We start from the raw sequence: 25,773 nt of genomic DNA on the forward strand, positions 1-25,773 counted from the left end.
ATGGTAGAGGGGTAGGGTCAGTGCCAGGAAGCAGGCAGTGGCTGAGGGCATCGGCATGCCCCATATGCTTGCCCGGATGGTACTGCAGCGTATATGTATACGCCACAAGGAACTCCATCCAGTGAGACATGCGGGGAGAGAGAATGGCTGGGATAGGACGGTCACCGGCCAGAAGCCCAAGGAGAGGCTTGTGGTCAGTGAATAAAGTAAAATGCCATCCATAAAGGTAGTGATGGAACTTTTTAATCCCACACACAGCAGCCAGAGCCTCCTTGTCGATCTGGCTGTAGTTCCTCTTGGCGGAGGAGAGTGTCTGGGAATAAAAATCTATGGGGGCTTCTGAGCCATTTGGGAGGACATGGCTCAGAACAGCCCCCAAACTGAAAGGAGAGGCATCACATGCTAACATCAGCAGCAGCTTGTCACTATATTGTACTAAGCTGCTGAAGTAAGCATGGCTTTGACAGCTGCGAACGCATACGCTTCATGGCTGCCCCAGCTCCAGGCTGCCAATTGGTTGAGCAACCAATGAAGCGGCTTGGCAAATGTTGCCTTGTGAGGCAAAAATGGCATGTAGAAATTCAAGAGGCCGAGGAACGCCTACAGCTCCGTCTTGGAGGTAAGAGTGGGGGCGTTCCTGATGGCTTCAAATTTGGAGGGGGTGGGGTGGATGCCTTGGGCGTCCACAAGGATGCCCAGGAATTCCACCTGTGGCATAGCAAAGGAGCATTTGCTGCACTTTAAATTAAGCCTGCGCCCCTAAAACGGTCGAGGACCTTCCTAAGAACTTCAATGAGCCCTGATCACTACGGGCAGCGATCAGGACATCATCAAAGTAAGGAACCACACCAGAGAGCCCATGGAGCAAATGCTCCATGAGGCTCTGGAAGATCCCCGAGGCAACAAAGATGCCAAATTGTAAACGGCGGCAGCTGAAAGCGCCCTGGTGGGTGACGATGGTCTGGGTAGCAGTGGCCTCATCATCCACTGGGAGCTGCTGGTAGGCCTGGGCCATATCCATTTTCGCTAATATGCAGCCCTGTCCCAAAGAGTGGAGCAGGTGCTGCACAACTGGAACTGGATATGGATTTGCCTGGAGGGCAAGGTTGATGGTCGACTTATAGTCGGCGCAAATCCTGATAGAGCCGTTGGCCTTAACGGAGACCACTATGGGGGGTCTCCCATTTGGAGTGGTTGAGCGGCTCCAGGATACCCTGCGCCAACCATTTGTCGAGCTCCGCATCAACCTTGGCCCTCAAGCAAATGGTACCCTGCGAGCCTTGAGCCTAATAGGGGCGACCTGGGGGTCTACGTTTAGGGATATTGGGGAACCCCTATATTCACCTAATGCTCCGTCGAAGATGTCAGTGTACTCGGAAATGACGTCCTCGACAGCAGGTGCCATGGTGGATGTTTGATGAACCTCCAGGATTGACAGGCATAATGAGGGGAACCAGTCCAGCCCCAACAGGGCTGGCAGGGGCTTCCCAACCACTAGAATAGGGAGCTTCCCATGGAAATCCCCATAGTCCACCCAAACCACATAACTGCCCAGGGTTGGAATCTGAGTCCCCTGGTAGTGTCAGGCCTGTAGTTATGTTCTTTTTAGGATCTTTGGCCTGCCACACTTTCTTATAATTTTCTATGCTGTTTCATTAGTGTAGTAGTTGGGAGGGGGGAATAGAAAGGAGTAGGATTGTGGAATGTATGTTGTCATTCTTTTATAGAAGCCAAGGTCATCTTTTGTCTCCGCACCTCGACACCTAACCGGAACCAGAAGGGTGCAGATGCCAGCGTGGAAGATGATGATTGGAACATGTGATGGATTTGTGGGTGTGGGGATAGATGATGAACTTTCAACAGGGTGGAATTCCAGGATGCAAATCAGAGTTGGAATTCCATAGAGGTGCTAACTTGCCTGTCGAATAAATTGGACCTTTAAGGATGTTTTGCCTTGGACAATGATTTATTTCTGCATGGTATTTAGAACCCTAACAGGTAGTCCTTTAGGGTGGTATCAACAGGCGTCAGCTGGTTGCGGGAGAGAGATGGGCACCTCTTAGAAAGGGCACTCCAGGAGAGGAGGGAGCGGGAGGATCCTGAGTCCACTTCCATGACACAAGGAGCCCCTTTGATCGTTAAGGAGACAATGATTTTTTTTGCGTCAGCCGAAGCCTTGCTGACCAATGCGGCAGGCCCCCCGGGCGGCTTCTTGCTGATGGCATAGCAGTCATCTCTCTGGGTCGGTTGCTGGCATTGCTGGCATGGAGGCAGCGGGCGGTACTTGAGGGGCTGGTGGCAAAACAGCACAGCAGACGTGGGCTAGATGGCCCTTTTAATTACAGCGGCGGCAGGTGGCTGCTTTAAAAGGGCAAGCTGTGCGGGTGTGATTGCCACTGCAACCCATGCAGGCAGCTGCCAGGGAACAGACAGTAGCAGGAGGTTGTGGTTTTCTCAGTTTAGCTTGGAAGCAGTCAACCTGGTCCTCGTCGAGTTCGTCCAATGGAGCCAACTCGTCGATGAGGCAGATTCTTTGGGGGGGGTGCAATCAGCTGCTGGCACCGTTGAATTTCGGCCATAGATCTATCTGATAGCTTGGCGGCTCTGGCTTCGTCCACCGCCTGCTGCAAGGTAATATTGGCACGGGCTAGCAACCTCCGCTTGAAGCGGACATCGCGGACCCCACACACGAATTATTCGACCAAATCGATGAACTCAATACTGGATGGCCGCTGTTCGGAGAGACTGTAAGAATTGGCTCACAGTCTCGGAGTCTTTTTGGACGCATTGCTGGAATGCATAGTGGCGAGCTATGCGAGAGTGCATTGGAGCACAGTGGTTCTTGAGCTTGGCAATGAGTGTGTCCCAATTCAATTCATGGACCGGTAGAGTTGAGGCTAGAGCCCTAGCCGTATTAAACATCTCAGGTCCACAGGAACTGAGGAAAAAGCTGCATTTTCGATCATCTGGTAGCAGATGATTACTATTCGCAATCAGGAAACACTGAAATCGCTTGAGGAACCTGGCCCACAATTCGTTTGGTGAGCCGAAAGGCGCGAATTGAGGCAGCGAAGCCATAGCAATCAGCAACGCTGAGGTAATTTTTTTTAAATTTTCCGTGAAGGGAAGAGGAATTAATTGTTTCCCTTCTCCTTTAACTGTTCTAGCAGAGAACCTTCAGCATCCCATCCTCGTCACCAGTATTGAAGACTGGACTGATTGAAGAGACGTGGAACAGCTGAGGTAAGTAGAACAGCCTTTATTGCAACGGAACAACAACTAGAATGACTATGTATAGAATTCAGCATCTCACTCTGCTTGACAGCTATTTATACGCGAGCTGTCAAGCAGGGCGACCAATGGGAAGGGTGTAAACAGCCCGTGCTCAGCCAGCCGCGCCTTAGCCAATCAAGCGTGGCTGAGCAGTTGCCGGCTGTCAATCGTAAGTTGAGGACTCAACTGATTCTGGATTTATTTTTTAACAAGTTCCATGATCCCCAAAAGTTGAAGACTTAGCTCCTGTAGAATTAGTACTAGGTTTAGGAACTATTAATTAAAGCAGTGTTTTTCAAACTTGGCACGTTTAAAATGTGTGGACTGGGAAATTCTGGGAGTTTAAGTCCATCAATATCTTCATAAACAAACTAAATAAAGAAAATAGTAGGGGAACTTACCAAATTTGCAGATGATACTAAGCTAACAACCTAGAAGATAGGCTCAAGATCCATCTGGATCTTGACAGACTTGAACACTGGGCCCTAACTGACAAAATGAAATTCAACGTAGAGAAAGGTAAAGTCTTACACTTTTAGGCAAGAAAAACCAAAAATACACATACAGACTGGGTGAAACCAGGCTTAATAACAGTAACTGTGAAAGGGATCTTGGAGTCTTAGTGGACAACCAGCTAAATATGAACCAGTAGTGAGCAGCGGCAGCCAAAAAAGCCAATGCAACCCTAAGACGCATTAACAGAGGTATACAATCAAGATAAAGTGAGGTACTAATACCACTCTATAAAGCCTTAGTAAGACCACACCTAGAATATTGCATCCAGTTTTTGTCACACTATAAAAAAGATATTGAGATTCTAGAAAAAGTGCAGTCAAGAGCAACCAGGATGATTAGGGGACTGGAGGCTAAAAATATGAAGAATAGTTGCAGGAACTGGGCATGGCTAGTCTAGTCTAGTGAAGAACTAGGGACATGATAGCATTGTTCCAATATTTGAGGGGCTGCCACAGAGAAGAAGGGCTCAAGCTATTTCCCAAGGCACCCGAAGGCAAGACAAGGAACAATGGATGGAAACTGAACAAGGAGAGCTTCAACTTAGAAATAAGGATTACTTTTCTGACAGCAAGAACAATCAACCCATGGAACAGTAATTGCCTTCAGAAGTTGTGGGAGCCTCATCACTGGAGGCTTTCAAGAAGAGATTGAACTGCCATTTGTCGGGGATGATGTGCAGTCTCCTGCTTGGGCAGAGGGTTGGACTAGATGACCCACAAGGTCCCTTCCAACTATGTTAATCTGTAAGTTGTTAAGCCCTTTCTGAGTGTACATGACACACTCTTCTGCGCACTGGAAGGAGAGGTTTAGAGTAGGACCTTGCAAGTTCTGGAGTCAAAGAGCGCCCATGTTTGTCAAGAAAAAGATATAGCTGCTTTAAAGTTCTTGTGACAGAGGCATTTCGGTTCAGACATATTTTCAAGGGTTTTTAAAGCTTCATCCATGTTTTTGAGATCTATGTCACCCTGCTGAGCGATTTAGACTGAGCAGTTGAGACCATCAAAGTCATCAACACAGTTACAGTATTTTCCTCCCACCTTGCATTGATGATGTTACCTAGTTGGGTAATGAAATATCTGCAAGAAAACAACCATGTACCGAGAGCAATAAGGTCCACACAATTCAATTCTGAGCTATAAACATTCTCTCCTACGGTTAATTCTGGTAAGATGGGAGGTTGTATAAATTTCATAAATAAATAAATATGGGACATATAAGCACAACCAAACCTTAATCACTTATAAAAGGTTTTCATTTAAGGATGTCAGAGGAAATTCTATCCAAAGCCACCGTTTCTGCAATGATTCTTGAGAAGTAACTCATTAGGTTTATTTTCAAAGGAACATGTGTAGGATTGCAATTTTACCACTATAAAAAATAGAGAGAGAAAGCAATTTTTTTAACATAAAAAGAACAGTAACTATCAGGAAATTTGTATTTTGCTGGTTGGAGATCAGCTCAGCTGCAGAACTGGATAATTGGTGACATTTTTTTAACATATGAAAAATTCATAGCGAAGCAGAACTTCTCAGAAGGCACAATAAAATTATTTGCTTAACAACTCTTTGCAAAATGTATTAATGTCGTAAATGTTTCTTGAGATGTTTTGGTTGACAGCTAATTCACAAAGCTTTTTAGCATAAGATGGAAGACCCATTAACCAGCAGGAAAGATGTTATAAAGATCCAGTAAGACTTCTCATTTATTGTCAGCAGCAAATGATTCCTTTTAAATTCACATCTTATCTTTATTTGTGAAAAGCATGAGTTTCAACTGATAAATACAATTCCCCCTAAAAGAAAAAGGTCAAAGGAGGTTTGGGAAGGGGACAACTTGAGAAAGTTCCTTAGAAAAGCTGGCCAAACTATTTTTGTTTCAATGTAAAGTCACCCTGAGAAGGCGAACTGTCCTTTTGTGGCATTTCAGATAATGCTGGATCTAATAAAGAGTCAACCATCTGCTTTTCCCACCTATCTTTAAACTTAGCCACATGCTTGGAGCGGAGGGGGAGGAAATATAAATTGCAACTCTCAGCATACTGAGCCAGAGGAAAACTATTTTAAGAATTAATTTGCATCTGGGGACATCTGTTTAAACTAGTCCCCTGTGACATCCTATCCAGTAAGTTAAAACACAGTGTTAAAATCTCTTTTGGTTGCAGTGAATTGCTTTGGGTGTAACATTAAACTATAGATTATCAGTAAAGGTAGCAAGAATTATCTGCAGAGCCTGTTATCAGCTGTGTGTTTAACACTTTGCAACATTTCTGCAGAAAAGAATTGATAATATATAAAGGTAATGGTTTCCCTGTCCGGTCGTGTCCCATTCTGGAGCTTGATGCTCATTTCTTGGCCGGGAGAGCCAGCATAGTCCGAAGACATTTCCGGTATGACTATATGCTTATGTGCACAGAACGCTGATACTTTCACACCAAAGTGATACCTATTTATCTACTTGCACTTGCTATCGAACTGCTAGGTGGATGGGAGCTGGGGCAAGGAACGGGAACTCACCCCATTGTACAGTGCTCAGGTCTCGAACCTGAACTGTCATCTTTCCAGCTGAGAAACTGAGCCTCTTTAACCACTGAGCCATCATGTTCATTCAGAATATATATTTTAAATTTACTATACATACTTAATATATATTTAAAATTAACTGTAGCCTGGTCTGGCATCTAAACTTGAACACATTCTGCTTAATTTTCACTGGAATAAGTTCAAGCAAGCCCAGAAACTATTATTGTAGTAATCTGATTTATTACAAGAAAGTGTACTTAAATAAACTATAGTTTTAAAGTTTCAAAGCATACTTTTGTAAAATAGCAGTGGAAACTTCCACCCTCTTCCTCGTGGCCATGCTTATGTAGAAAAAGAGAAGACAATTCAGATTACTAGATGCAGGGTAGGTTTAAATCCTGGTGGAATCTGATATTTGAATCTGAAGAAATGGGCTTTCCATATTGTTTATTTCTCAGAGGAGGATTTGCAAATAGGATAAAGAGTGAAGGCGTTAAGAAGCACCTGTGAAATTTTTCTAGGTTTTATCAGGATCTGAGGTGTCTTAAGCAGTCTTTCCATATGTCATGCCTTCCCTACCTGCACTCTTTTAGCTTGACAAAGTGACTCATTACTTTACTAGGGTGAAAACTGGTTTCTATTGAAAAGGAAACTCATTTTATGAACTGGACCAGGAAAAAGACATCCATTTACAGATAAAATTCAGAAAGTAACTGGAGTGGTGTTGGTTTTTGTTTTTTTTTTAGTGATTTTGCTTCTGTGCACTTATTATCTGGCACAAAAATATTTATATACTTGAAGTTTTTCTTGATAAGGGGATAAAGATGAGAGACTAGCAGGATTATTATTAATTTTATTTTAGTATTCTGCAACTACAGAAAACAAGGCCAGGAGCAAAACGAAGGTAACAATCTCACTAGGGACACAGCACTTGGGATAGACAAGAGATATTCTGCAGCAATTTCTACATAATACTAACTGGATTTGACCTCCATATTTACACAGATTTTCTCATTGAAGATGCTAAGCTGGATAAGATTTGAGACTGAGCTCTGGAGCCCCACATCACAAGATACACAGGAGCACCTCCAAATACAGCAAAAATTCCCTGGAAGCAACAATCACTATATAAATGTATATAAAGCACAATCCCCAAAGGATTATGACCCAAAGTCTAAAATCCTCTACTAGCTGTACTGTGAATAAAGGCAATTGTATTACGTCTTGTACAAAGGCGAGGAAGCTAAAAAAAAGAAAAGAAAAGAAAAGAAAAGGCAGCTGGATTAAATCTGGTTAAGACAAATCTGGTGAAAGGAGATAATTAGCCATTGCAAGCAAGTTAGACACCATAAACTGGGTTAATGCTGTGAGGAAAATACGGGGCTTTGACACCCCCCCCCAAAAAAAATTCTCACCTGGTGTCTACTAGATAATCCCAAATATCCAGCAAGCTCACCAACATACAGACACACACACAGAGAGACATACACACGTGGAGTCATAATATAAATCATTGGAAACTGCAAAATTCATGCACAAGTATTTATATTCAATGATAGCTGATAGTCAACATCCTGCTTGGCATGACTCATTTTAGAATGTTAATTGCATATTGTCAGCAATGAAAAGGGAAGGAAGCCAACCAAAGAAGAGGCATAAAATGCATTCATAATTATCTCCCTATTCTCCCCCCCCCAAAAAAAAAGAAGAAGAAAAGAGAGAGAGAATGAGAGAGAGAAAAAGTCCATTACCTGTTCCTGTTGATGGACTGATTTTCCTGATGTACTTTGATCCTTAGCTGTGGTCATGTTCACCTACTTGGACCTACTGCAGTGAGAAAGAGGATTTCACAAGTCTTGTGTATGCGTGTGTATGTAGGTATGGGTCTGCCTCTGCTGATGTGCATGAGAGGCAGGGAAAAGGAGAGTGAGCGTGCAACTGTGGAAGTGTTTCACACCATCCCAGCTGAAGAAATACAGATGAGTAGCTAGCCCATCACTTAATCACTGATGGAGCATCAGCCAGCACACAGCAACTGCTTAATCTCCTGCCTCTGTCTGAGTGGTGTCTCTCTCTCTCTCTCACGCTTGCATTCTTTTTTTCCTCCCTCTTTCTGCCTCTCCAAATTAAACAAGAAGAGTGTAGGGGAAAACCAAAGATGCTGAGAGGACTCCTTCAATTAACAGCCTCCGCAACCCCGCCACAAAACAGTAACTGCTTGGCAACCAGGAACCGGCAGCTCAGAGCTGGCAGAGCTGGCTACTTCGCTCTACCTCTCTTTCTCTCTTTGCCTCCCCCCCCTACCTTGACAGCCAGTTGAGGACTGGAGCAGCGCATGCTCCAAACAGCATTGTAGGAATGTGCAGAACAGATCTCAGCACTGAATGTAAATTCCCAGTCTTTGCAAGAAAGAATTAGTGGCAACTTTTAACTGCTAATCAGTCACCTTGGATGAATTGCCGCCAGTTAACGTTCACTCCCTTAATCCCCAGGCTTCCTAACACAACATCGGCAGCTCTGTCGTGGCATTCTCCACGGGGTCACGGCTAGGCTGCTTTCGTCTGACCCTCTTTTCCTGGGACTTGTGTGAGGACACGTCTTACAAACGAGAGCATTCAAAGAATGCCAGAGTATGTTAAAAATCTCTATCTGAATCTCTCTTATCACAGTGACATTTCCAACAGTTTTCTTGAATTGGGCTATCAGATCTAGGCTGCAAAACTTTGGAGGACAGAGAAATAGCTAGTAATAGCAGAGACAGGTTCTACTGTCAACCATGGCCACTTTAAAATGCACGTCTTTCAATTCCCAGGTCAACATACTGTCTGGGGAATTCTGGGAGTTGAAGACCACACCTCTACAAGCTGCCACGGTTGAGAAACACTGCATATGAATCTCTCTCTGCTATTGCTAGCTATTTTTTGTGTTGCATTCACTGATTGTCTAGATTTTTGGCACCCCTATCCTGATATTCCAGTCCATGTGACAACCATATTGTGCATCAGGACATAGTTCAGCTTTGCATTGGGCCTCAGCTGCTAGGAACTGATATTCAATACATTTGGAGAGCACTAGGATGCAGAAGGATCAATCAGGAAAAGAATCAAAAGAAGAAAGACTTCTATATTTCAAAAGTTTGGTTGCAAAACAGTTCCCAGCCACACTCATAAAATATGTCCAGAATTCAAATGATCTTGTTCTGCACTCACAGTTATTCAGAGTCTTCATGAAATGTTTAAGCAAGCACTGAAAATAAGCATGCATTAAGCAGGGAACATATTTACTCTTCTACAATACCAGTAATAAAGGAAATGGCTGAATGGAAACCTTCAAGAATTTAGCAATAGCAATAGCACTTAGATTTATATATTGCTTCACAGTTCTTTATAGCCCCTCTCTGGGCCTTTAAAGAGTCAGCCAGTGGTGGGATACGACCGGTACGCTCGTTCTGGTATGGTGCTCCGGAGGGCCCATCTGCCTGCCTGCCCTCCTTACCTGTATTTTAGCCCATTGGGGCTTTCACGCACACACATGGAGTGTACAGAGCCTGCGCGATGCTCCACCGAGCAGATGGGGCGTCACAGGCGGCAAGTATGCAGGCATGTGCTGTGCGCGAGCACCAGTGACGTGCGGTGAGGTTTATGGCTGGTGAGGCTGGTGACGTCATCAGGAAGGCGGGGAATGGGACCACGTGTGCTGGAGGCTGAGGCTGCCTCAGCCTCCAGCACACGTGATCCCATTCCCCGCCTTCCTGAGCGTGCTCCGCCAGCTCGCGCTCCGCAGTCCTCGAAAGCGACTGGGGAACGACGAGAACCTTCCTGCCTCTGCTGGACTTTGCGCACTCTTCGTGACTGCAATAGACGTCCAGAAGTGGCAGGGGCTGTTGGGCTGGAAGCCCAAACCCCATTAGCCACAAAAGCCGCAAAATTATATACTATTATTTCATGAAAAGAGGTGAGGCTCTGCCTCCCTTGCCTCCCCTGACCGCACATCCCTGGCGAGCACGTGGTGGATGCCCAACCCCGTTGCACCATACTGGTTGCACCAGGATCCGGAACCCATCATTGGAGTCAGCATATCGCCCCCAACAATCTGGTCCACATTTTCCCAACCTCTGAAGGATGGAAGTTTGAGTCAACCTTGAGCCAGTCAGGACTGAACTCTAGGCTATGGGCAGAGTTAGCTTGCAATACTGCATTCTAAACATTCTAAACACCAAAGCTTTTAAATTAAAGTCACAACTTAGCATCTGAGTCAGTTTTCAGCAGCAAGACTGAGCCTGGAGTTTGCAAAGAGTCAAAGTGAAATATTAATATGGAATTTTCTTGTTCAGAAACTAAACACAGGAAATCATGTCTCCATATTTAGTATTCCACTCCAGAATGGTTTCGCGTTTAGAGTCACTTTGTGATATGGGAAGTCTATAGGTTTAATGAGAAATAAATGAATTTTATAATTCATGGCAACAAAAATGGAATGCACAGGTACGGTATAGGTGGTACCTTGCTCAGTAGTAGTAACTGTGAAAGGGATCTTGGAGTCCTAGTGGACAACCATTTAAATAGGAGCCAGCAGTGTGCAGCAGCTGCCAAAAAAGCCAACACAGTTCTAGGCTGCATCAACAGAGGGATAGAATCAAGATCACGTGAAGTGTTAATACCACTTTATAATGCCTTGGTAAGGCCACACTTGGAATACTGCATTCAGTTTTGGTCGCCACAATGTAAAAAAGATATGGAGACTCTTAGAAAGAGTGCAGAGAAGAAGAACAAAGATGATGATGGGACTGGAGACTAAAACATATGAAGAACGGTTGCAAGACCTGGGTATGTCTAGTTTAATGAAAAGAAGGACCAGGGGAGACATGATAGCAGTGTTCCAATATCTCAGGGGTTGCCACAAAGAAGAGGGAGTCAAACTATTCTCCAAGGCATCTGAGGGTAGAACAAGAAGCAATGGGTGGAAACTAATCAAGGAGAGAAGCAACTTAGAATTGAGGAGAAATTTTCTGACAGTGAGAACAATTAATCAGCGGAACAGAAGTTGCCTCCAGAAGTTGTGAATGCCCCAACACTGGAAGTCTTTAAGAAGATGTTGGATAGTCATTTGTCTGAAACGGTATAGGGTTTCCTGCCTAGGCAGGGGGTTGGACTAGAAGACCTCCAAGGTCCCTTCCAACTCTACTATTGTATTATTGTATTATAAAATGGGAAGCACCTTTGGTAGATTCCATAGTTTACTCCAAATCTATTAGTCCACAGACAATTCCCAATTAATTTCCCCACTTAAAAAAAAAATATTTTAAGCATCTTTGTGCGTTGATGCAACACTGCTTGGGAACTGTAGTTCAGAGAGAATGGCATCAAAAGTGGTACCCTCCCATCAGGCAAATGATAACTGGTCTATCCTGGGACTAAACAGCTTGCATCTCTATAGGGTACTCTGGATCAATGGTAGTGTAGACTCCCAGTATGGATGAGAATCTTTCCAGTATGGTGATCACCTTCTGAAGATTATGGTCTGAATGGTGACAATGTTTGTGTGCAGTGAGGTCTGAAGATGCCTGAAGGAAATTATCTCAGGGGGGTTGCCACAAAGAAGAGGGAGTCAAGCTATTCTCCGAAACACCTGAGGGTAGGACAAGAAGCAACAGGTGGAAACTAATCAAGGAGAGAAGCAACTTAGAACTAAGGAGAAATTTCCTGACAGTTAGAACAATTAATCAGTGGAACAACTTGCCTCCAGAAGTTGTGGATTCTCCAACACTGGAAGTTTTAAAGGAGATGTTGGATAATCATTCTGGTGAGCCAATAGATGAGAACACGCCATAAATGTATGTAATGGCTTATTATGGGTCATGAATCAAGCCACTCTCAGCTATAAACCATGAAATAAGGCCTATTAAGCTGTGTGTGAAGTCAATCAACTGTTTTTTTTAAAGTATGACAAATAAACTAACCACAGCTTAGTTTGATAGATGAAGCCCATGATCTGTACTGTTTTCAAGTTGAGTGTTTGATGTTTATGAACCAAAATTCATATTCTTCCATCAAATTAATCTTTTCATCTCAATAAAAGGCAAATATTATCTGTCCAGTCATCTATATCTATCCATCCATCCATCCATCCATCCATCCATCCATCCATCTATCTATCTATCATCTATCTATCCATCCATCCATCCATCCATCTACCACAAGGGTATCCAAACTTGGGAACTTTAAGACTTGTGGACTTCAACTCCCAGAATTCCCCAGCTGGGGAATTCTGGGAGTTGAAGTCCACAAGTCTTAAAGTTCCCAAGTTTGGACACCCCTGATCTATCATCACAGACTCATATCTGTGAGGTATAAACCAGCATAGTCTCAATCAGTAAAAAAACAAAACAAAATCACACTTCAAAATGAGAGATAGATGGAAACCAAGCCTCACATATTGCACAAGTAATAACGTCTCTTATGTATGATGCATTTGAATATTATTGCTGTATGAAGGGCTTTTTCCATATTGTTCTAGATTTCCCTGTATAAAAATTAGTGTAATTCTTAATGTCATTTATGATTTACCCTGTGCAGGCTGCCCTGTTGGTATTAATATTAACATTAACATTAATCATAGGATTTTAACAATGATTTTGTAGTTTTTCAAAATGATATTTAGTTAAATTAATAAAATGTTGGAAATTCTAACTTAATTTCATGATATTTGTAAATATCTTGTTTCTTCATTTTTCTCCTTTTGCCTTCCCCTTCTTAAAAAATGGTTTTCCTTTCCTTAAAATGGTCAACAAAAATAATTTAAAAATGAGTCTTCCTTTTGAAATACAGTCATTCCTAGAATTTCCTCATTATCGCTTTCTAAATTTATTTCAATAAAAATTTAATTATCTGGAGGAAATTTAGAACTGGTACTAAGTTAGTCTGTAAGTGTTCAAAGTAACACATTTGTTCTAGGTAGACCAACAACAAGTGCAACATCTGCTATGTGTTTATGTAATTTGTTCTGAATTATAGGTGACTTCATTTCTCAAGAATTCAGCCTGTGCTGTAATAGTCCCACGCAATTAAAAAGTTACTTAGTCAGTGGTGTCAGGCATATCACACAAAAGAAGAGTGAGACTTACTAGTTTTTACAGAAACGACTAAGTATGTATTCCTTGGATTTAGGATAGCAGTGAGGAATCCACAGGCTTTAAATTTCTGCTGAAATAAATGCTGTAGCCAGTATGGATAATGGTGAGAGACTGCTTCGGAGTTTTCAGTTTTTGAGATGATACAAATAACTTCTGTTTTAGGGCATTCTTGAATCAGTCAACAACCTTTATACCATTAGAAGGATATACTTCACTAAAAAAACCTTCCTTCCTTCCTGCTTTTTCTTTCTCTCTTCTCTTTTTCACCTTCTTCTCCTCTCTCTTTTCTTTCTTTGTTCTCTCTTTGTCTTTTTCTCTCTATCCTTTTTCATCTCTTTTCTTTCTTTCTTTCTTTCTCTTTCTCTTCCTCTTTCCTTCCCTATCCTCTTTTTTATTCTACTAAATGCTAGGCCTGAAGAGTTTGTCTCATGAATTACCATTTTAAAGATGGTCATTGTGAATGCATGACAGTAGTTTGGTTCAGGCCTTGCTGAAGCTGAAACACAAGTAGGCCATAAGAATGTGACCTTTAACATACAGTTATTTTGCTAATTAATTTATGGCAGCTATTGGGGAATCTTTGTTTGGATTTGTCCGTTTTTGTCTGCCGCTATCTAAAGTTTTTTATTTGATTTATTTTTTCTTTTTTTTTGTGCCCTTGCCACAGTTCAAAAGATTAATGAGATTTTGAGCATTCCATTTGTGGTTTGCGTAACTTGTCAGCTAATTCTTTTGATGTTTTTTTTTTAAAGACAACAGACTCCGTTTTAAAATGTTTTGCCATTTTTTTAGGCAGTTAAATTAATAACCTTGGGTTTTTTGTAGAAATTGGACTGATTTTATTAACATTATTTTTTCTATTCCAAAATTTGATTTTTTTATTTTATTTTCAAAATAAAATTTTTTTTCAGTCTTTTATTTGACTATGTGGTCTGTATGACTTTTCTGCTTGCCTATTGTTCTCAATTCTTTGCTTTCATAAGACTGTTTTTTTTTTTTTTGGATGGAAGATGAAATTGTTTATAAGGACTCTTATGAAGGTTTCCTACCTTGCAATATTGTTGTTTTTGTAACACTAAAAATTGTTTTTTGCTATTTTATTTTTTCACATCTTTTTTTAATAAGCTTTTTAACTATATTTCTGACTTTTATTATGTGTGTCAATTTATTTTTAATTTTTTAGAAACTATGTTTTTTTTTCTTTAGATTTATTTTTGATTATTTTTTTTCTCATCAAAATGCCTGGGGACTGGCACAATTTTGCCATATGCCACTCAACCAGGCCAAGCAAATTGTTTTATTTTGTTCCCAGTGTTTTGGGGCATCCCCCTCTGGGGACAAAGAAGTTAATTTTTATGATTTGGCCTCTAATCACTATGGCAAATGGATGTCACCTATGTTTTTTTTTTTTTGGGCTCCTTAGAAATAAATTCATTTATTTAGTTAGGGGGTTGGACTAGAAGACCTCCAAGGTTTTTTCCAACTCTACTATTGTTTTGTTATTGTATTATCTATTTTTAATTTTTGGCCACATTTTTTTTTCCAGCCTTTATTGCCTTGGGCAAACTTTTTTTTTAAAAAAACTGACAATGGCCTGGCCTATTTTTCATTGGCCTTTTTGTAATTTTGTACTAATTGCACCAGTTTTAATTTTTGGGGTTTTTCCTTATAATTCCACAGGTTAAGCCATTGTGGAACGTGTTAATTGGTCCTTCAGGGACTGCTTTTTCAAACATATAAAAAAGGAGGGATTTTGGGTACCTAGTAATTTGGTGTACCCCAATTTGGCTAATTTGGCATAGGTAACATAATAGATTTAAAAAGTTTGTTTGCCTCCCCCGCAAGGGGGACGAGGATATGCTGTGCTTGTTTTTACAGATTTTTATGGATTCTAGTACGTGATGTTTGTCTAGACAAGAATATTGTCGTACCAGTTCCCAAATCCAGTTCCAGAGATGACCAAGGTGACTTTACAGACAGCACAGTGGCCAATACGATCTTGCCAAAACAGCTGTCCAGTGATATGAAAAACCAAAAACCACCAAAGCAGTGCTGAAACAACGACACGACAACTTATGTGCTGCCATTTTTGCCAAGTTTTTAGTCATCATTAGTCATCATTTGTTTATGTTTACTTGTTTTGTCATCTCACCAAAAAACTCATTTGAACAGTGACTGCAATAAACATCTATGGGTGCAACTAACATTACACACACTGACTTGAACTGTACATGAAACATTTGCTTTTTATATGCTTGGATCCTGTTTGAATTTTGCCTGCAGTAATTCAACACTTCATTGGTTCGAATTATAAGACTATCTTTCATTGAGGATTAATTGCTTATGATCCTCCCTCTGATGCAATTGCTTTGTATATATTGATAGTAGCAGTTCCTAAAAATGTAACATGTGTTAAAGTAGTTAACTGTATATTTTTAAGTAATAAGCCTTATTGTCTCTTATTTCTTCCTCCTATTTTGCTCTTAATAACAGTCATGCCTTTCCTAATGCTGATCCGGAGTGTTGGATGTGCCTTTTTTTTCCAACCACCATTTTATGAGGCCATAGGTTCTGCCGTACCTTTTCAATCTATGGTTGCTCTCCAGAATTCTCTTACTTCACTATCTGAAGTTGTTTTACAGAATAGAAGAGGATTGGATTTGTTATTTTTGAAACAGGGCGGCTTATGTGTAGCTTTAAAAGAAGAATGCTGTTTTTATACTGATAGTTCAGGCATTGTGCTTGATTCTATGGCAGAATTAAATACCCGATTGAAAGATAGAGAGTCAGTACGCTCCAAGTTTCACACATGGTATCAAGGAATGTTTAACTTTTCTCCATGGCTTACAACTTTGCTTTCAGCCCTTATAGGTCCTTTGATTTTGATTGTTTGTATCATTGGTCCTTGTGTTATGGGAAAACTGCTCAGGTTTTTACGTAATCGCCTGGGTGATATAGATAAAGAAGTTGATGCTACTCGCAAAGATTTAAACCTACTGCAACACTTGTTACCCTCCTCGTATGACACCTGCAAACAACCATTGTTAACATTTTCGGATTCAGACTCCGATACAGAAAGTGAGCTTCAATTCCCGGATAAGGTGAATGGTTCTTCTTGCTGCCTGCCGGAGGGTGGGCTGTTAGAGGAACACATAGCCTTGGAGGGATATTGACCTCCTTTTAAAACAAAAACAGAGGAGATGTGAATGCATGACAGTAGTTTGGTTCAGGCCTTGCTGAAGCTGAAACACAAGTAGGCCATAAGAATGTGACCTTTAACATACATAGTGCCTGCATAAGAATGTGACCTTTAACATACATAGTGCTTGCATAAGTTGTTGGTTAACTGCAAATATCTAACTGTGTATAGGATGTTTGCTGACCACAATATTTAACTAACCGTTTATCTAGCTTAGCATAGCGTTTGTATAGGTTGTTGGTTAACTGCAAATATCTAACTGTGTATACGATGCATTATTAGGGATGTTTTTGAAAACCCCTTAACTGCTACATACCTATTAATTGTTTTCTTGTGGAAAATTGCTGAATGTACTTCCTTGTATGTGTCCACTCCCCCACCTTAAAGAAACTGCTTAATAAAAGGGTCTGTGCAGAACATGTCAAGAGGAATGTAGCCATACATCCTCCAGGCACTCTGTGCTTGTCTACCTCGAGCTAACTCTTTGTGTGGTGTCTTAATTTGCGGCCTTCGTCCACGTGTGGACCCTCCAAATTCCCGGTGAGGACCGGGGCTCGTTCTCCCACCCAAGGGAGAACCCAGAAGGCCCAGACAGGCGAATCCGGACTCGAGTGTGTCGCGAACCTTGCAGCGACAGGTCATGGAGCCTCCATTAAAACGTCAATCTGTGATTTACCTGTTATTTCCCATTTATCACAATGGCAACCAAACTCTCCATGCGCCACCTTATCAAAGTTCAAAGGTTAAGTTTGATCCAAAGAGGAAGACTCTGTGTCTAAATGTCCCCCTTAAAGCTCACAAACAGGACAATCTAACTACGTAGCGACCCATAATGGTAGGCCAATTTGTTTAGCAACTGTTTGAAGTTACAATGGCCCTGAAAAGAGTGACTTACGACTGGTCCTCACATTTACAACCACTACAACATCTCCACAGTAACATGATCAGAATTAGGGTGCTGAGTAGTTGGCATGTATGGTAATTACGAAGGTTGCAGAATCTCAGGGTCAGGTAATAGCTATCTGCAACCTTCCCAGCGGGCTTCTGTAAAGCAAAGTTAGACTAAAACAAACAGATTGACAGATTAACAGAATTGGAAGGGACCTTATAAAGATTATCTAGTCCAACCCCCCCACTCAAGCAGAAGATCCTACACCGTTTCTGACAAATGGCAGTCCAGTCTCTTCTTGAAAGCTTCCAGTGATGAAGCTCCCACAACTTCAGAAGGCAACTTCTGTCCCATGGGTGGATTGTTCTCACTGTGAGAAAGTTTTTCCTTATTTTTAGGTTGAATCTTTCCTTGGTCAGTTTCCACCCATTATTCCTTGTCTGGCCTGCAGGTGTTTTGGAACATAGCTTGACTCCCTGCTCTCTGTGGCAGTCCCTCAAATATTGGAAGACTGCTGAGATCACTTCCGGTTCCTGTAGGTGACGGACGTGTTGTCCGCTGCTCGTCTCCCTGGTGGGCTCCGTTCAGGAGCACAGGGGGCCCTGGAGAGGTCTTCTGCAGCAGGGCGGCTTGCTGGAATCCCCCAGACTTGGCGGCAGCCAGCGGGGGTGTTTTCAGCCTCGCCCCAGGTGCTGGAGAGTGGAGGGGGGGCATGAGACAGCTGCGGGCTGTCTGCCCTTTCACCAAATGGGCTCTGGGAGGAAAGAGCTAAGCGAAAGAAGAGCGGCTGAAATGCTGGTGGGGAGAGAACCACCTTAATCTCCTTAATCATTGTTAACAGATAAGCAGCAGACTATTGTAAGTTTTTGTTCAATCTATTTGAAACTGGAGGATTAGAGGGGGGTGTTTCTTTCTCTTTACCCCCCCCCCCTTGGACAAAACGGCATTTGAACTATCTCTCTCTATATTGGAAGGGAGAGAGAATAAAGGCTGACTTGCTACTTGTACTAACTATCTGAGAATGATTGATATCATAGCTGCAAGAGGTGATCGCTGAGCTGTTTTCTTAAAAGGAAAAAACTTTATGGAGCTCCTTGTTCTTCTCCCTGTGAAAGGAGGAGCCAAGATGGCGCCCCTCCGTCTTTATTTTTATACCTATAAATGAAGCCTGCCTTTTGAAACTACCTTTGGAAAAAAAAATCTCTGGTAATTGTCTTAATCCCCCCTCTGAAGGCGCTCTGGATCTCACCTGTTACGTGGTCTTCCTGATTAATTCTGACTATTTGACTTTTCCTCTTTCTGGTGTACCTTCGTGCCTTGGAACTGTGAAGGAGAACTAACTTTTTACTTTTGGATTTGCCTGCCGCCTGGGACCGACACAGCTGCGTGCTCCACTGATGCCATTCTCTTTGTAAAAGACTTATCATCTCTGAACGCAGATAAATGGGGCCCAAAAAACCTCCAACGGACAAGTCATTCTCGGATCCCCCCTCTGCCGCCTCCAGTCCAAGCATGCAGCAGACAAAGATTACTTCATTGTTACAACAAGAAGGGACTGGAGAGAGCTCAAAAGAACTATCTGTTAACCAAATGTTTCAGAAAATTATGAGGGGTCAAAATGAGTTGAAAAAAGAGGTGGCAGATCTTAAAGATGAACTCAGAGCTGTACAACAACATTTAACAGAAAACAAACAAAGAATTGGGGTTTTGGAGGAGGGGGCAGCTGGATTGGGGGAGGAGGTTAAGGCAGTCCGGAAGGGAAATTTAGAATTGGAAAATTTTATGACAAAAATAGAACTTGAAAGAATGTCCTTTTTTTCTCAGATTCCAGAACCTACCAGAGACAGAAAATGAAGATCTTAAGAATATTATGAGTACAATTTTAGCAGAATATATTAAGAGAAATAAAGAGGATTAATTCAGCATATGCTAGAACACATAATGTTCCAAGGGAGGTACATGTTAAGTTTATTAGGAGGATCACGAAGGATGAGGTGCTAGGGGCCCAAAGGTAAGGACCATTAAAATATAAAGATAAAGAAATCACCATTGTAAAGCAAATTCCAAAAAAAAATAAGGGAAAAAAGGAGGAAGTATTCCTCCTTATCAAAGAAATTATACAATAAAGGAGTTTGGTTTAGATGGTTATTGCCAGAGGGAAATGTTGATTTTTTGGAAGGGAAAGAGAATCAGAATGAATACAGTGGAGGAGGCTGAAGCCTTCATTAAAAAACATAGTTCCTTCCTAGAGGACGAAAATAGGGGATGTGATGAAAAAGGTAGTAATGTGCAAGATATGAAGGGGGGGCTGTGGCTCCATCTGGGGACAGGGAGGAGGGAGCAATATCGAAAAGGCTCAGGTCACAAAAATAAATGTATTTGAAATACTATGATAATTGTTGATATACTAGAAAGTGACAAAGAAAGAGATGATTGAACACATGGATGATATAATGTAAAACGAGATTCTGTTTATGCTTATCTTTTATATGCTGTTTTTAACATTGTAAAAATTGTGAGATTTGGGGGGATTTCTACCACTAGCACGGGAGCTGCCAAAATTTTCTTTGTACCCTTTTAACCTTTCCCTATAAATGTTCAAAAACCAATAAAATTCTTTTTTAAAAAATATTGGAAGACTGCTATCATGTCTCCTCTGGTCCTTCTTTTCAAAGCAAAGTAAGGGTTCTCCTAATGACTGCATGATTCACTTAATGACTAGAGTCATTATTTGTTAAATTGTTACTTAACAATTGTAGCAAAAAGGGGTTATAAAATCGGGTGAAATTCACTTAGCAACCCAATTTGCCTAGCAACAGAAATTTTAGTCCCAGTAGTTGTAAGTTGAGGACTATCTGTATATCTCCCCATATCTGTCCACCATCCACATCTAGCAAGCATCACTAGCAAGCATTCTAAATAGTCTTGATTTCTTGTGTGAAGCTGTTGATCCTCCGTAGCCCATCCACAAAAACATTGATGCCAAGTATTAAGTGGCTTCCCTTCTTTATAATTAACTTAAGTGACAAAAAGTGATCCAGTCACTCTCAAGCCCCCTCCCCCCATTCAACCTCTCCCCCCCCCCTAATGTTTTCCCCAGTTACAATTTTCCATCAAAACATGAGGCTATGATTTCCTGCTCTTCTATGGTGGCTTCCTTCATAGCCATGTGTCCAAATAGTTGGGGGCGGGCTTATTTTCAGGGGAGGGCTCATTAAGGTGCATGCTCTGAAAAGCCCGATTGGGCATGTCTTATTTTGGGGGGAACACGGCACCATGCCAAGAATGTGGTTTCATTTGGTTTCCTCTCTGTCATATGTATAGTCACATTCATCTAATAAGCTTTTCCCAAGAATTTAATCGGGCTATCAAGATATAGAATCTACTCCTTCTTCTCCCACTATTGTTTATTCATTTTGTGGCAGCCCAAGTGCTACAAACCACCATCAAAAACATGATGACGGGGTTAGAAATGGCTTTTATGGGCTCATTGCATTCATTAGCTGTTTTCAATTCTGATTGTTTTTAAAACAAAAGGCCATTCTTTAAATGGTACCGAGATTTGGACTTCAAAAGTCTGTGAAGTATATTATTCAGTAACAGTGAAATGTTTACTGTAAGTTATGGTTCTATAGTTGTTGCTATTCTGTGCTTCAAATGTCACTGAGTCATGCTGAGGATAGAGGAGCCACCCCATAATTGCTTTCTATTGTGTTCTTCCTCTTTCCATTTATTTCACAGTAAATGTTTCTTGCAAGAAAATAATAATAGTGCAATGATACCACTGTAATTAGTGTTTCTCTGAGCTTAGCCCCTCCAATTTACTTCTAGTTTCTCCATCTTTACATCCATAATCTGTTTTATAGATAAGTGAACTGAATCTATTCCAATTAGTCTCTCATTCAGCCTGAGTCAATAAACCCCCTCTACCAATGCTAGAATTAGACAAGGAATCTAACTGGATGTTGCTGAGTCGTCGTGAAAATATGCCTAGAAAAATATAATTCAATACAAACAAACAAATACTATGAAAGCACTATTGCAAAAATAAGAGGCAACAAACAAGTTATTTATCTCAGGAACTTTTTTGGTATATGAACCAGAATGAGAAACGTCTGCTAGATATTTTGTTGATTGATGTATGTGTGTGTGAATTCAGTTTGTCTCTAGATCTGGATCTTCTGTAGATGTTTCTGCTTTCTAACTCATCCTGAAACAATACAATAGTAGAGTTGGAAGGGACCTTGGAGGTCTTCTAGTCCAACCCCCTGCCTAGGCAGGAAACTCTATACCGTTCCAGACAAATGGCTATCCAACATCTTCTTAAAGACTTCCAGTGTTGGGGCATTCACAACTTCTGGAGGCAACTTCTGTTCCACTGATTAATTGTTCTCACTGTCAGGAAATTCCTCCTCAGTTCTAAGTTGTTTCTCCTCTTGATTAGTTTCCATCCATTGCTTCTTGTTCTGTACTCAGGTGCCTTGGGGAATAGTTTGATTCCCTCTTCTTCGTGGCAACCCCTGAGTTCGGCTCATATTTTGAAAGCAGTGTCTTTTTTTGAGAAAATTGGTGAATAGTGAAATAGCGAAAAGTGAAAACCTATAACATTTTCTCTTTTAAGTTTAGTTTAAGTTTAATGAACACAAATCTTCAGACTTGAAAAGTATAGCAAGTATTTATAAACATTACTTACTTTCCGTTTTCTACTCAACATGAACAAATCATATGCATGCAGTGGAATACATATCTAAATTCACCCCCCACCATCACTACCTTACAAAGTCATCTTCCTTACAAAGTCATCTCTGTCCTTACTTAAAGGTCTTTATGGTCAGGAGTTTATTTTGTTCCCAAGAGTAACATGTAGCACTGCTTAATGAACTGTGTTAAATACATTTATTCTGTTACTGTTTGTAAGCCACCCCGAGTTGCCTTATCAGTGAGGGGGGTAGCGTATAAATTTAATAGATAAATAAACAAACAGCGTTGCATCTACCGTATTTCCCAGAAAATAAGACAGGGTCTTATTTTCTTTTGACCCCCAAAATAAGCGCTTGGCCTTATTTTCGGGGAGGTCTTGTTATTTTTGAGGTGCAGGAGGCGGCGAGCGTGGTCATCTCATGGCTGCTGCTGTGTTGCAATATTTTCAGGGAGGGCTTATTTTCGGGGGAGGGCTTATTTTAGTGCATGCGCTCAAAAGCCGGGTTGGGCTTATTATCCAGGAGGTCTTATTTTCAGGGAAACAGGGTATGTTATATTTCTTCTGCCCTGGTCCTAACCATCTCCATTTCTTTTGTTTGCAAGCATTTTAGCAGCTACAGGAGAAAGAGATCATACACAGATTCATGCGTTTATTTATTTTATTTATTAAACCTTATTCCATCAATCTTTCCTACAAGGTGACACTGGGCATATTATAAAGTAGGTGTCACCAGGTAAAATGCACATTAATACACATCCTCATTGATATGCCATAATGTTCATTAAAGCAAATACAGATAAGTCCTAGATTTACAACCGTAACTGATTATTATGGTCATAAATCATGATGGTTGAGAGAGGGCTACTACATGACTGGACCTTTTCTGACTTTTACTGCAGGGGTCATTAAGCAAACATAGTGGTCATTCAGCAAAACCGTTGTTTACCACAGACCAGTTTTGGAAGCCAGAGTGGAAGAAAACGTAAGTTTCTACCAAGATCACAGTTAAACTGTGGTCAAATAACCATGGGGGACTGCAAACAGTTGTAAATGCAGGTAGGTTACTGAGTGCCCAAAATGAAGCCAGGTGACCATGGGAGTTGGAAGTAGGTTGTAAGTAGCTTTTCGGGTGTCCATTGTAACTTTGAACATTTGCTAAATGATTGGTCACATATCCAAGGTCAAGCCTGTATTGGTCAAGCTTGTATTGTCCCAAAATGTCTTTTTCAAGAGGCAACTGGACTTCTTGGTTTTTCTTTGAAGATGTTTCACTTCTCCGGTCTACAACACAGTCCTTTCAGCAGTTCCAAGAAGGCTCCACACCCATTTGCACTGCTCAGGTGACCCTGATGACACAACCTCCAGGTGATCTTAACGACTCTCTGAAAGAATGCAAATGACCAGCTGTCTGCAAGGAGTATAAATCCTTCCATTCCCCACCATGCAGTCAGAGCTGAAGAAGCTTCTTGGATGAGAAGCGAAATATCTTCAAAGAAAAACCAGAAAGTCCAGTTGCCTCTTGGAAAAAAAAGCACCTTTGGGACAACCATGACCTGGATGACTGAGAATCTCCATAGATATCAAGGCTGCATTGTATTCAAATTTGACTTCATTGGGTTTGATTACTGGGATTCTACCAGTCCAAGTGTTGATCCATTGATTTAATCCAGGGGTGTCCAAACTTGGGAACTTTAAGACTTGTGGACTTCAACTCCCAGAATTCCCCAGCCAGCCATGCTGCCATGCTGGCTGGGGAATTCTGGGAGTTGAAGTCCACAAGTCTTAAAAGTTCCCAAGTTTGGACACCCCTGATTTAATCAGTCACACTCAGGTGGATCAAATCAACTCTGACTACACCAGAACACAAGGCACTAATATTGCAGCTCTATCCCTGTTTATTAGGAGTAAATTCCATCAGGTTCGAGAAGATTTATTTCGGGTAAGCATGAGTAGGTTAACAATTTAATTCCATTTGCTTGAGAAAAAGGCCTCCTGAAGTCAGAATTCTGAGAGATAAAATGCTTGTTTCCTATCTCTTTTACTTCTAGTATGTAATTTGCTTTCTTTGTCCAAAGCTTCAGCCCTTCGGCACCGGAGTACTGAAGATTTATATGCAACTGCCACACTCACTTGGCACAATTAATTCTAGTGCTCATACACCAGACACCAATCTAGTCAGTGTCTTCTGGCTTTCTGTGACTGTTCCATTTGGCATGACCTTGGCAGTTTCAGCACTACAAAGGCACAATTCTAGCTTGCTAGAACCATCTGTGGTGCCTTACATAACTGCAGCTAACTGCCTATTATGCAATCTGTGGTAGGCATTATACTCCCTTTAAAAAAAAATCTAGTTACAAAAAATAGGATAAGGCATCAAATGCTATACTCAACTAAAATGTCAGCACTCATAATCTTCCAAGTTTCCAAGGTTTCTAATGTAGGCATTATTTTTTGGAGGGGTGGGAAAAAAAGAACAAATTCTGAGTACAGCTAGTCCTTGATTTACAGCCACAATTTCCATTGCTAAGTTGTTGAGTGAATCGTGTGGGTTGTTAAGTGATCCTGGCTTTCCCCCATTGACTTTGCTTGTGGGAAGCTGGATGGGAAGATTAACAAATGGTGATCGCATGATCAGAGACACGGCAGCTATCATGAATACATGCTAATTGCTGTGTGCCCAAATTTTGATCATATGATGCTGAAACAATCGTAAGTGTGGAAACTGGTTGTTTTTCAGTGCCACTGTAATTTTGTATGGTCACTAAACAAATGGTTGTAAGTCAAGGACTACTTGTAAGTTATGGTTGTTGACTTCCCCACCCTCAACTCCCTTTAGATATATACATTCTTGGAAGTTCAGGCATGGCCACCATTGAGGATTTTGTGATAATTCCACATAATTGGAGAGCCCCTAATTCAGAAGGCAGATGTAGCCTCACCATCTTCAACTGATCACAGAATAAAGATAGTAGTTCAATCTCCTATAAGGTGAGCCTATTTCATTCCTTGCAGGGGCTTCTTAAAACCATCGTTCTCGCTTTAGAAAGATAAAAAGCCAATATTCTTTGTTTATTTAAAGAAATTATAAGCTGTTGTTATGGATAGCTTTTAAGATAATGGACAATTGCTTAATTTTGGCCATAAATACCACTAGCTGGGCCAATAATACCATACTGACATCTCGTGGCATCGTAATAGCACTGTAAGTTTGGATCTTAGGCTTCGGATCAAAATCTCAATAAAGAGGAACACTTTTACCTGGATTTATCATTCTAAATTCGTTACCAGGGTAAAAGGACATGTTTCAACCAAATGAAAAGAGAACTTTGGTCATTTTCATGATTATTACTCAATCCTTTACTAAAGTTGGTAGCCTTGAAAATCCCCAAACATTTTGGATTTGGCTTGGAAATTCTAGTGTGTGTTAGGAATGCAGAAAAAATGATATTTATAATAAATCACAAAACATTATTGTATTAGAAGGCACGCCTAGCATAGACAGAACAATCTATCACCATGTTATTTTTTTAAAGATCATCTTGG

At 41.2% G+C, this 25,773-nt stretch overlaps 1 protein-coding gene across 3 annotated transcripts in view; it reads right to left on the reverse strand.

Moving 5' to 3' along the window:
- Nucleotides 1-25,773, reverse strand: part of DPP6 (dipeptidyl peptidase like 6) — a 609,699-nt gene that overhangs the window by 289,087 nt on the left and 294,839 nt on the right. Inside the window, exon 1 of one of the 3 annotated variants that reach the window (XM_081932662.1) lies at nucleotides 8,060-8,311. The exons of the other annotated variants lie outside the window; for them this stretch is intronic. Coding sequence (XP_081788788.1) covers nucleotides 8,060-8,116 — 57 coding nt within the window. The 5' untranslated portion in view covers nucleotides 8,117-8,311. Of the gene's footprint in view, nucleotides 1-8,059; nucleotides 8,312-25,773 lie in introns of those variants that run through there. 3 annotated transcript variants of the gene reach the window in all.

The sequence above is a fragment of the Natrix helvetica genome (genome assembly GCF_964273705.1).
Source record: "Natrix helvetica genome assembly, chromosome: Z".
NCBI lineage: Eukaryota > Metazoa > Chordata > Lepidosauria > Squamata > Natricidae > Natrix > Natrix helvetica.